The 12,332-nt window shown below is 50.2% G+C and overlaps 1 protein-coding gene across 2 annotated transcripts in view; it reads right to left on the bottom strand.

Annotated features, from left to right (window-relative positions):
• Positions 1–11,418: 11,418 nt before the first annotated feature.
• The window catches only part of CMTM7 (CKLF-like MARVEL transmembrane domain containing 7), a 50,112-nt gene continuing 49,198 nt past the window's right edge, over positions 11,419–12,332 (bottom strand). Inside the window, exon 5 of one of the 2 annotated variants that reach the window (XM_012646889.1) lies at positions 11,419–11,981. In XM_012646889.1, coding sequence (XP_012502343.1) covers positions 11,968–11,981 — 14 coding nt within the window. In that variant the 3' untranslated portion in view covers positions 11,419–11,967. The remainder of the gene's footprint in view (positions 11,982–12,332) is intronic. The other variant, XM_012646890.1, reaches the window with a different exon arrangement.

Below are 12,332 nucleotides of genomic sequence, written 5' to 3'. Positions count from 1 at the left end.
AATTTCTTTCTATTTTTGGTAGAGACGGGGTCTTGCTCTTGCTCAGACTGGTCTTGAACTCCTGAGCTCAAACAATCCGCCCGCCTCGGCCTCCCAGAGAGCTAGGATTACAGGCGTGAGCCACCGTGCCCGGCCATACATTTGGCTACTTTTAATTTTTGAAATATTTCAAGCCCTGGAAGCATAGAGGATAACAACCATTTAAAGATTAATTTGGGAGGAAAATGACATCATACTGGTTGGATTCTATGAATGAACATAGACTTTCCACTGACATAATTCTCTTATTGTTTTTTTGTAAAGTTTTACGCTTTTCTTTATAAAGGTCTTACATATCTTTTGTCAGATTTATCCTGGATACCTTATTTTTATAGCTACTCAGAATAGGATCTTTATAAAAAATTTCACATTCTGATTAGCATATTGGAATAGGAATGCAGTTGATTTTTGATTATTGATCTTGTATTCAACAACCTTACTAATATCTTCTGTTACCTCTTATAATTCGTTTATGGATTCCTGTTGGACATCTTCTGGATTTATCTCTTTATGTTATGTTATTTAACTTATTCTTCTGTTTCCAGTATTTCTTGTAAATGGAAAGATAGCTCTAAAGGTGTGCTTTTAAATTCAGGTTAACCTTTTTCTTTTTTCAAGGTTTTCTTGTAGGGGATGCTCTGTACTTCAGGAGGTGAGTCCTCTCTGGTAATAGCACATTTAATTCACACTTCGTGGGTTCAGGTGCTGAGGGTGTGTTCCTTCTCGCTGTAAAGTTTCCCATCAGCTTTTTAGCTAGAAGATTTCATCCATTGATCTTTGCCTAAATGTTATTTTTTGGGGGTTACAAAATGGTGACTTCATGATTCTGTCATTCCTGCCACTTTTGTTAGCTAGAATTCTTTGGTAATACTATTACCTTTTTAGCATGCATAATTGACTTTGTAAAGATTTATAAAGTTAATTAGTACTCCCACCCATCTCCTGAATAATACTGAGATCTTAGAATTAACGGCCACTAATTATTCCCATCTACTGTGGTACTGTTACCTAGTATTTTGTTTTTTATTTTATTTTATTTTTTTGAGACAGAGTCTTGCTCTGTTGCCCCGGGTAGAGTGCGGAAGCATCATTGTATCTCACTGCAACCTCAAACTCCTGGGCTCAAGTGATCCTCCTGTCACAGCCTTTCGAGTAGCTGGGACTATAGGTGCGTGCTACAACGCCTGGCTAATGTTTTTTTTCTATTTTTAGTAGAGAGAGGGTCTCACTCTTGCTCAGGCTGGTCTTGAACTCCTAAGCTCAAGTGGTTCTCCTGCTTCAGCCTCCCAGAGTCCTAGGATTACAGGTGTGAGCCACCGTGCTGGACCCAGATTGTCCTGTTTCTGGACCCACAAGTTGCCATTACTGTAGCAGATGGGGGCAGAGGAAGTGACCATAGAACACCTGAGACAAAGTACCCAAGTTAGTCTGTCCACATAGATCTGACCAAAATGAACAGGTGCCAAAAAGCCTACGAGCTCAGGTAAGCAGAGATTATTATTAGCTTGTGAATAGATGAAGATAGACCAGCTGTCCCTGTAGAAGTCATTGAAGTCTGGTATATGTGGCAAATAATACATCTTTGCAGTTAAGAGTGGCTTCCATAATTCCTCACTGGGCATCTCAGTCCTTTATGGTGGTTCCATACCTACGGTGGACTTGAACACAGCTTCATTGGTCTGTAGTGGAGAGGATGGCCGCGTACGTTTGATCGGCTTTTTCAGTCTAAATGCTTTTCTCTACAAGTGGTTGCTTCATATAACCATATCTATAACAAATATTGAGTTTGTAAGTAAAGTTTTATGTTTCCTAGGTGGGGGCACCCAGTATATGGTATGTCATTGCTAGTTCAGTTCAATCCTGGTTGGTGCAGATATCTGACCACACAGCTAGGCCATTAGCGACCGCCCATGAGATATTTAATAAGTCCTGGAGCAGAGCACTCTGTGGCTAGAAGTTCAGCCCATTGCACAGAGTGTCCACAGCTGTGAGCCGTCGGCCATTTACCATCACTGGATGGCTGTAGCATTCCACAGGACCCCCTTGCCTCAGAGGTGGGCTCTTTCGTCAGTGATGCTTTCTTGTCAGGTGGCCTGTTTTGTAGATGAAACCTTCATTAAAGCAGCAGTTTGGCTAAAACAGTAGGAAAGACACTTTCTGTCTCATGGGTGGGCCACCACCTGTTTGTGGAGATGGCTAAAGGCTGAGGGGCTGGGTTGGCCCTTAATTGGAAGATTCTTGGTTTTCACAATGGGACATTCTGGAGCTTGTCCCACCTATGGAATTCAGTTCAGGTTTGCAGGATAAGGCTAGATGTGGTGGTTCATGCCTATAATCCCATCATTTTGGGAGGACAAAGTGGGAGGATTGCTTGAGGCCAGGAGTTTGAGACTAGCCTGGGCAACATAGCAAGACCCTGCCTCTACAAAAAAATTTTTAAAAAAGAATTGAAGGATGCAAATGTCAAGTTGAAGACTGTTTTGATTAGGGCTCAGTAATGCTAGCAGTTATCTCTCAGCAGTAGGGGGAAGTCTTCAAGTTCAAAGACCTAGGGAGTTCGCTTTGCCAAAGGTCCTAATCAACTGTGCAGTTAGTCATGGACACCTGTAGTTCCTTGAGGTCTGAAGGACATAGAGGCTCTAGGGGAAGGCTGCTTTTATCTCTGCCTGGACTGCTTCCAATTTGTTGTTGGGGCCTCACTCAAATGTGGCCGCATGTCCGATGACTTGGGATGGAGGCTGTAGGAACTTTCCCAGGTTTGGGGTATGTTGTGGCCAATAGCCAATAGCCAAAGCAGCTGATTTTGCTGTGGGGCTACTTTTTTTTTTCTTTTTTGTAGTTGGCAGCTACTATTAATACACAGTTTGTCCTTACTTGATTGTGAAGTCTCTGAGCTGTGACACAGCTCCCAAGATGATCACTTGGAAGGCAGAGCACTTGGATTTTGCCCTTGTTCAGGGCCCATGTGTCTTTCATCAGTGGTGCTTGGGTGGCATGTAATACAGTGAAAGCAGTTTTCTCTGGGCAGCCATTATGGACATGCACAGCCACCAATATTTCACATCCCTACTAGGTTTGTCCAACACACTGATGACGTATCACTGCAGAATTCAGGGCAATAAAAGTGTGCTGTGTGCTGTGCCAGGTGAAAGCATGCTGATTCTGTCCCCCCAGAGCAATCTAAAATACAGGGTGTCCCAAAAGTCATCATACACAGGGAAAATGGGAAATTGTAGCTAAATGTACATTTATTTACAAAATATTCATTACAGATTTTTTTCTTTGTACAGAAACTTTTAGGACACCCTGCATAAAGCATTAGCAATATCCTAGGCTGCCAACCAGGTACCAGGTATGATGGCAGCAACACATTCATTCACATTTATGATGTCAGGCATAATGGAAACGAAGGTGGCATGTTCTTGTTTAAGCTTCCATAGCCCACGATAAAGCTCGTGGCATCCTCTGGCCAGACAGGAATGTTCAACTTACAGGAAGCTTTTTTTTTTTTTTTTTGAGACAGAGTCTCACTCTTTTTGCCCGGACTAGAGTGCTGTGGCGTCAGCCTAGCTCAAAGCAACCTCAAACTCCTGGGCTCAAGCAATCCTTCTGCCTCAGCCTCCCGAGTAGCTGGGACTACAGGCATGCGCCACCATGCCCGGCTAATTTTTTCTATATATTTTTAGTTGTCCGATTAATTTCTTTCTATTTTTAGTAGAGACGGGGGTCTCGCTCTTGCTCAGGCTGGTTTCGAACTCCTGACCTTGAGCGATCCTCCCACCTTGGCCTCCCAGAGTGCTAGGATTACAGACGTGAGCCACCGCGCCCGGCCAACAGGAAGCTTTTGTACAGCACCCGTGTCACTGGCATGAAATGGTCACAGCCCTTGCTGTGGCATTGGGTGGTGCTGGATCAAGAGACAGGTGAGGCCAAGAGGATACAAAGTGTTGCATATGGTAAGTGAATAAAGCCCCGAAAGATTACAGACACTGTGGTATCCTTTTCATGTACAAACTACCATGGTAATATGCACTTTTAAAGCATAGATACAGCTGCAATAGAACTATATAAGAAGAACAGCACATCGTGATGAGTCGGCGGGATTCAGGAGGTTACCTTGGGAGGGGAGATGGGCGGGTGATGAGATGGGGAAGCACACAGTTACAGTCAAATGTAAGCGGTCGTCATGATTCTAGCTTCAGTGCTGACTACATTATAAAAAACCAGAAGGAATGCAGAGAGGAAGGAGGCAATTCACGGACCAATGATCGAAGAGTGTAAGAGTGTTGTGAACCCAGGACTATGATTAATCTGTGTACCAGAGGTCCAAGTACAACGTGCAGGTTGGTGCTTGCAAGCTGAACTCTGAATTCGGGCGAACTTGGCTTTCCAGTGGCGATGCTTCCCGCTGGCCGCTAGAGGGCGGGCGCCGCCAGGAGTGGGCCTGTGGCGCGCGGCCTCGGGCCGCCACCTGCGCTGTGGGTTTGTTTTTGCCACAGGAGAGCTGTGCCCAGCTGGGAGGATGGCAGCGGCAGCAGGCAGGCGCAGCTGTTGGCAGGGGACCTCGGGGCTCCCCGGGGAGGGCTCCGCCCTGTGCGCTGCCCCCGGGTTTTGGGAAGGGGCGGCCGTCCGTGCCCGTCCGCCTTCCCCCCAGGCTCAGCTGTCTTCCTCTGCCCGTCCCAGGGCCTGGAGGGCCCCCCCAGGCAGGGGCGCACGCTGGGACATCTGCTGCACCTCGCCCCCAGACAGGTTCTGCTCGGCCTGAGTGTATCTTTGAAAAGTATTTGGCAGCATTTAAAAATCGGGTAATGGGGCCGGGCGCGGTGGCTCACGCCTGTAATCCTGGCACTCTGGGAGGCCGAGGCGGGAGGATCGCTTGAGCCCAGGAGTTCGAGACCAGCCTGCGCAACATAGTGAGACCCCTGTTTCTACAAAAAATAGAAAAATTAGCCGGGCGTGGTGGCGCGCACCTGTAGTCCCACCTACTCGGGAGGCTGAGCAGTCCGGGAGTTTGAGGTTGCAGTGAGCTATGACGCCGCCACTGAACAGTAGCTGGGGGACAGAGAGAGACCGTGTCTCAAAATAAAAATAAAAATAAATTGGGAAATGTTTAGCCTGAAAATCCAGGTTTCCATTTCTCCCAGTCACTCGGGGCCTCTGGCAACACTGAGCTGCTGTCCTGCCCAGCTGACCAGGTTCGTTACAGTTTGGGTCAGATCAGGATTCAGCGCGACCATTATTCTGGCTGCTCTCACTATTCAGAACTGAGCAGGTGGCACACTTCATGCCGCGATAACAGTTCCTTTTTTGCACAATCTAGGTGGAGTTAATTACGGTCTTTTTTTTTTTTTTTTTTGCGGTTTTCTATGTACATAGAAAATGACAATAAAACCCTAACGATCCACCAATTGTCTTAGTCTCCGTAGGAGGCCCAGAGGCACCAGGTATTCTCCCCGCAGTCTTCACCCGGAAGTCGCTCCGGCTGTCCCTGCACCTCCTCCAGCCTGGCCTGGAGGCCGCTGGCAGCTTCTTTCCTCTCAGTGGTTTCCACGCTGTTTTTTAAAGCAGAGAAATTCCCTTTTTCAATCTAAATCATACATGAAACTCCATCATATAAAAGAGGAAATATGATGTGAATGTCGATTACTAAATTGTATTTATAACATTTATTTATTATAAAGTCAGTCCATAAGATTAATTTGCAGAGCCCACAATTCAGAGTAAGAAGATTGCTGCCACTGCCGTGTCTTGCTCGTGCAGCGCGGGGACGTGGGCTGTCCAGACAGGGAGCGGCAGGACTGTGAACAGAGTCTTCAGCTCAGGGAGGAGGTACAAGGTGAGTCACCCCGCGAGGGAGGCACGGGGCCTACAGTTCGCAGTCAGTGTTTGCTATTGCCGCCCCGAGCTGTGCGTTTGGAGGTGTTAGCATACATGTATCCTACACATACAGTCACAAGACCCGCTGTCCGTGAGCCTCCTGAAGCACCTCTGAGAGTTCACAGGATGCAGTTCAGAAAGGGCCACAAGGGGGGAAGTGGTGTTTGCTGAGGAGGGGCCCCACAGACCTGCTGTGTTTCCATGGCGACAGAAGTTTGCTTTTTCGTGCTAGCAAAGGCCTGGCAGGTGGCGGCCCGGGGAATGGGCCAGCTCTGGACCTGTCTTCTCCCACTGTGGGCCTCTTTAGTGGCCCGGCTGGAGGCCCAGGCTGAGGGCCTGGGAGAGAAGCCTCTAGCACACCGGTGCCTCAGGCCTGGGGCCTCCCTCGGAGACACACTTGTCTCCCCCTCTGGGCCTGTCTGCGGACATCAGGGCCAACTGCCTGTGCAACAGGGCGGTTGGCACAGGCCAGCCCGGAGGGCGGAGGGGCTCAAAGCCCAGCTCCATCACAACCTCATTTCCGCTCAGTTTTCTGCTCTGGCCTCCCTGCCACACAGCCAGTGCCTACAGGGTAGGCGCGCTCCCGCAGGGCCCCAAAGATAGAGGCAGTTCTGTTGCCACAGGCCACGTTGCTATAGAAAGAGACCCACACAGATGCCATCTTCCAGAGCCTCACTGAGCGGCAGTCTTTCTGTCGGTCATGGGTGGAGAGAAAACACCTGTGGCAGAGGTTGCCAGAGGGATGGCACCACCTTCTACCCCTTCCTCCCCCAAGGTCTAGGCCAGGCCGAGGGAGGCTCTGTGGCCAGGGCCAGGGAGCTGGCTGCTTGTGGTGGGGGATGTGGGCCTCATCTCCCAGGGCCCTGTAGCCAGCACAGGTGCCAGCACCCTTTCCCGGGGGCTCCGGCTGCCACCACAAGCCCGGCTCTCTGCCCTTCCCCCATGGCCCAGCCTCCCCTCCTTTCACATCTTCACCTGCACCTGCCTGGCTGTGACTGCTGTGGGAGCTGGCGTGGTGGGTATGGAGTCTGGGTTATGCAAGGGCACTGTCCCCGGAGAGGGCCTGGTCTAGGGAAGACACATGCACGCCAGAACTGGTGTTCTCCAAGATCCGCATGCTTAGCTGTTAGAATATGGTGTTGGGCTTTGTGGGCTATGGTTTGCTGCTTTGGGTTGGGTGCAATTTTTCCTCTGTCGGCTACTTAGGTGTTCAGACAGAAGGTCCTATGTTGCTGTTTATCTATTTATTTATTTTTGAGACACGGGCTCACTCTGTCACCCAGGCTGGAATACAGTGGCATGATCACAGCTCACTGCAACCTCGAACTCCTGGGCTCAAGCAATCCTCCTGCCTTAGCTTCCCAAGTAGCTGGGACTACAGGTGCGTGGCAGCACACCCAGCTAATTTCTTAAAAAATTTTTTGTAGAGACAGGGTCTTGTTATATTGCCCAGGCTGGTCTTGAACTCCTGGCCTCAGGTGATCCTCCTGCCTCAGCCTCCCAAAGTGCTGGGATTACAGGCATGAGCCACCTCGCACAGCCCTGTATTGCTTTTTTTAAAAATTGTGGTAAAATAAACAAAATTTACCACCTTTACCATTTTTATGGCTATAGATCAGTGGCATTAAGTACATTTACATAGTTGTGCAACCACCGCCACCATCCATCTCCAGAACTTTTTCATCTTTTAAAACTGAAACCCTGTACCCATTAAACACTAACTCCCCATTGTCCCTCCCCCAGCCCTGGCAACCACAATTCTGTTTCCTGTTTCTATGAATTTGACTACTCTGGGTACTTTGTATTAGTGGAATCGCACAGTATTTGTCCTTCCGTGCCTGGCTTATTTCACTTACCACAGTGTCTTCCAGGTTCATCCGCGCTGTAGCGTCAGCACTTCCCTCCCTTTGAAGGCTGCCTGTGCTGCTTTTGAGTACTGCTTTTTGTCTTGTGTGAACAGTCCTGGCTTCTACCCTTCATGGAAATCTTGAGAGGCCAGTATCCTGTGTCCTCTACTGTCCTCACCTCTAGCAGGGCACACAAACTCGGTGGGCCCCAGGGAGCATCAAGCACCCCCTCACTCCGGGAGCCGCTCTGCCCTGGGGCAGCAGGAGCTCAGGCCCCCTCCTTCCATCAGCTCCCTCTTCCTCGTTTACAAAGCTCAGTGACATCTGGAGGCAGCTTGAGGAGAGTGGAGCGGCTCAGGTTCTTCCCAGTCCCCTGGGGCTGGGGGTGCCATTCTACATGACTTGTCCCAGGATCCACGGACAGTTCTGCTCCCCACACCCTCTGCTCTGCCTCCAGGTCCCCACAGGGCACAGTGGGGCAGGGGCCTCAGAGGGCTGAAGCCAGAACATGGGAAGGGTCAAGGGGTTTGAAAATGCCAAGACAGGAAGCAGTGGGGGTGCTTCTTAAAAGGTGTCTTTCTGGCCGGGCACGGTGGCTCACGCCTGTAATCCCAGCACCCTGGGAGGCCGAGGCGGGTGGATTGTTTGAGCTCAGGAGTTCAAGACCAGCCTGAGCAAGGGCGAGACCCCGTCTCTACTAAAAATAGAAAGAAATTAGCCAGATATTTTAAAAAATTAGCCGGGCATGGTGGCATATGCCTGTAGTCCCAGCTACTCGGGAGGCTGAGGCAGAAGGATTGCTTGAGCCCAGGAGTTTGAGGTTGCTGTGAGCTGGGCTGACGCCATGGCATTCTAGCCCGGGCAACAGAGTGAGACTCTGTCTCAGGGAAAAAAAAAAAAAGGCGTCTTTCTTCCAGTGTAGCTGTGGATCCAGCAACAGGAAATAGATTTTACTTTGGATACCTACCAAGCAACACCCTTTCTCATCTCCCTCCTCTAGTGAAATCAATCTCAGATTTGCACCCAACCTGGAGCATCTTTGATCCAACAGTGCTTCACCCACACCGGCGTGCACACACCACTGGGAGTTGGTTACGCTGAGGATGACTCTGCTTTAGTCAGTCTCCGCGGGGCCTGGGATCCTGCATTTCCAACCAGCTCCCAGTTGCCTCCACGTGGCAGAACCACTTTGCGGGCAAGGCTTGGGAGATCCCTGGCTCCCAACTCTGACCTACAGCATCTCAGTTTCTTGGAAGAAGGCTGGTCAGCTCTCCCAGGGCACGCTGGATTGTGATGAATTAACGCCTGAGTTTGGAGTTTAGTCCCCCACAGGGACAGCTGAATGGCATTGCCACACTGGCTTGGACACTCACTCCCTGGGGTTGAAGCTGTAGCCCAGGGGCAGTGAGTCACCACTGGGAAACCACAGAGTTCCTTCTCCCTGCTGTCCACAGCATCCTCAGCTGCCAACGGAGAGCCAGCTGCCAAGATGACAAGGACTCCAGGGTGCTGGCCCTGTTTGCGGAATGTCCCTCAGTGGCTGGGGAGCCACCAGGGCTAAAAGAGCTAGAGGAACAGAGGGTCTGAAAACCATTGCCACACTTTGTAAGTGAAAAGCCAATGTCCCCTTGCCCAGGTTAGGTGGAGTTAGCAGGCGTCTGGCAGGGTGACCACCACAACCCAGCTCAGGGGCTGCTGCTGCGGATGTGTTAACCCACCTGGTTTCCTGCAGGTGTTTCCTCGCTGCCCTGCATCCACAATGGGTCCCAGAGTCCTGCTGAAAACTGCCCTCTGCCCCCAAGCCTGACTTTAAAAGAATTTAAGGCCCAGGAGACTAAAAGCAAAGATGTTTTGCAGCAGCCCAACTCCCCACGCCCCTCAGTCGATCACTTCTGCAGCATTAACCGGCTCGTTTCCTGTCATTCTGGTACCTCTTTGGGGATTAAGACAGAAAGATAACTATAATATAAGCACGGTGCTATGTTACTGAATTCCAGGAGGGTCAGGCAGGTTGGATGGGCTTATTCTCTCCATTATACGAATGAGGAACGAAGGCTCAGAGAGGATGTCGGTGCAATGTCAGGGGCTAGTAAATGGCAGAGCTGGGACCCAAACCCAGGACTTCGGACCCCAACCTAATTTTCTTCCCACCACGCTTAGCTCTGTTTGCTTAAACAATTACTCCCTGGTGCTGGGGTGTGTGGCCAGTTTCTGAAAAGGCCCTGTGGCTTCAAGCAGTCACCTCTGCCCCCACCTCCCGCCTCAACGCTCTGGTCAAGCAGCTGCCTCTTCAGCCAAGGCCGCTGCTCCGTGTCTGCGGGGATCTCACCTGGCCCTGTGCTTTTCTTCCTCACTGAGCAGACTCTGGCTCCTACTATTCAGCCATCGCACTGTCCCCTTCCCTCCTCTGTCCTCCCGAGGGGAGACCCGAATGGCCGTGCCGGCTCCTGGTTCCTTGGTAAGGCCTGCATCGTCACCACACAAGCGGGGACCTCTGGGCCCCGCTGCCTCAGCAGGACAGTGCCCTCCTCAGCGAAGCACCACCATCCATCCTGTGCTGAGGAGCTGGTCAACACAGGGTGCCCAGCCGTGTTCCCGCTCCAGCCTGAGACACGGGTGCCCTCCTGCCAGCAGACACGTCACGGTGCTGCTTCCCCAGATAATTGCAGACGGATCTCGCTCTCCTGAGCTGCTCGGCATCAATCAGAGCAGCCCAGGAGCCCATCTCACAGCCCAGGGGGGCTGCCTCCATTCCAGGCCACACGCTGCAGAGACAGGCATGGGGGTGGGAGTCAGGCACACCTGCATTCTAAGCCCAGGCCCTGCTGGCTTGCCCTGTGCTTTGGGAAGGGAGGCCCAATTTCCTCATCTCTAAAAAAGGTGATCCTAAGACCTGGCCAAAACCCTACAATCACTAATGGATGTAGTCACGAATGTTACACGCACACAGGATGGCTCCACAAAGTTTGTTCCACTCCTCCTTCCTCTTTTTAGCCAACTGAGCAGCCCGTGACCAGGAAAGCGGCAAACACAACACAAGAAGGTTAACTGTCATAGTGTAAACACAGCCCTTAGCTTCCTTCGAAGCCCTTTCTTCTTTTTTTTTTTTTCTGAGACAGAGTCTGTCTCCCAGGCTGGAGGAAGTACAGTGGTGTCACGGTAGCTCACAGCAACCTCAAACTCCTGGGCCCAAGGGACCTTCCTGCTTCAGCCTCCCGAGTAGCCAGGACTATAGACATGCACCATGATGCATGGTCAGTTTTTCTATTTTTAGTAGAGACAGGGTCTCGCTCTTGCTCAGGCTGGTCTCAAACTCCTGAGCAATCCTCCTGCCTCGGCTTCCCAGAGTGCTAGCATTACAGGCGTGAGCCACCGAACCTAGCCGAAAGCCCTTTCTAAATTGAGTGCATCGATATTGCAGAAGGACCTAAATATAAACTAAAACCTGTACATATTTACCCAAAACCTAAAATTCAGCCTATTAACATCACCCAAAATGGAGAGAAAAACAGAAGTCTAGCAGTTTAGCAAGGAGTCTAGACAGAGCAATGTGCCAGACACAACTCAAACGGAAACTGTTTCAGGCCATTTTACAGACTTCTAGTTCATTAAGAAATCCTTGTGCAATTGGTCAAGTCAATATTTTATTAAAAAACACACACACGCACATACACACACCATGGTAACAAAGGCAGAGACAGGGAAAGGAGACAGGAGATCTCCTATTTGGGAACAGGCACGACTCACTTTCAGAAAGAGGATACCTCAGAGACCAGATGGACAAACTAGATAAATTAGGAGGAGGCTTTGTTTTTGTAAGAGGACTTAAGGCAGCATCACTTCCCTGAGGAATGTGAAGTTGAAGCAGATTGATGTGGGAGTATTCACAACCCCCACCATGCAGTTAAGTGGGGCCATCAGTACCTGAGGCGGTTCTAAAAGCAGGAAGTGAGGGACCAGATTTCCCCTGAGGCTGCTTTCCTTTTGCGGAATGTTCTCCAAGGAAGACTGGAAGAAGAGGCTCTGGCCAGCTCAGGAACTCAGGGAACCACCTCCTGCGAAGGCGGGAGGAAAGTGCAGGCCCTTCCTTGTGCCCACCAGTGGTACAGGCCTTTGGCACAGGAACGCAGGTCCAGAAGCCTTGTCTGGGGTCACTGGTCCTGGGTCTGCAGAGCTCCCTAAGGGCCTGAAGGCTGTGGCCTGGTCAGACAGCTGCATCTTGGGAAGGAAATGGCAAAGTCAGGACAGCTTTCCAGGGACGGAACCCGCCAGGAAGCCACACGCTGCTGGCTTGACCTCAAAGTCCGCTCTGGTAGAGGACAGAGTCCTCCACTCAGCGCTAACTTTCACTGGGATTATTTTATTCTTTTTAAATACACTTCTAAAAAAGAAAAAAATTTCAATAGTGCAGAGAGGACACTCCTCCTACCTCTGTCCTCCTCCTCAGAGGTAACCCCCGCAACTTCCTTAGCTGTTTCTTTTGGCAATTTCTCCATAATTTTAAGTAATATATTTATATCAACATTTATAGATTTATCACCTTTAGACATTACTAACTTTTTTCCTACA

This window comes from Propithecus coquereli, unplaced genomic scaffold (assembly GCF_000956105.1).
Source record: "Propithecus coquereli isolate 6110/MARCELLA unplaced genomic scaffold, Pcoq_1.0 Scaffold251, whole genome shotgun sequence".
NCBI lineage: Eukaryota > Metazoa > Chordata > Mammalia > Primates > Indriidae > Propithecus > Propithecus coquereli.
The sequence above is the reverse complement of the archived record's forward strand: the minus strand, read 5'-3'. Positions and strand labels throughout refer to the sequence as shown.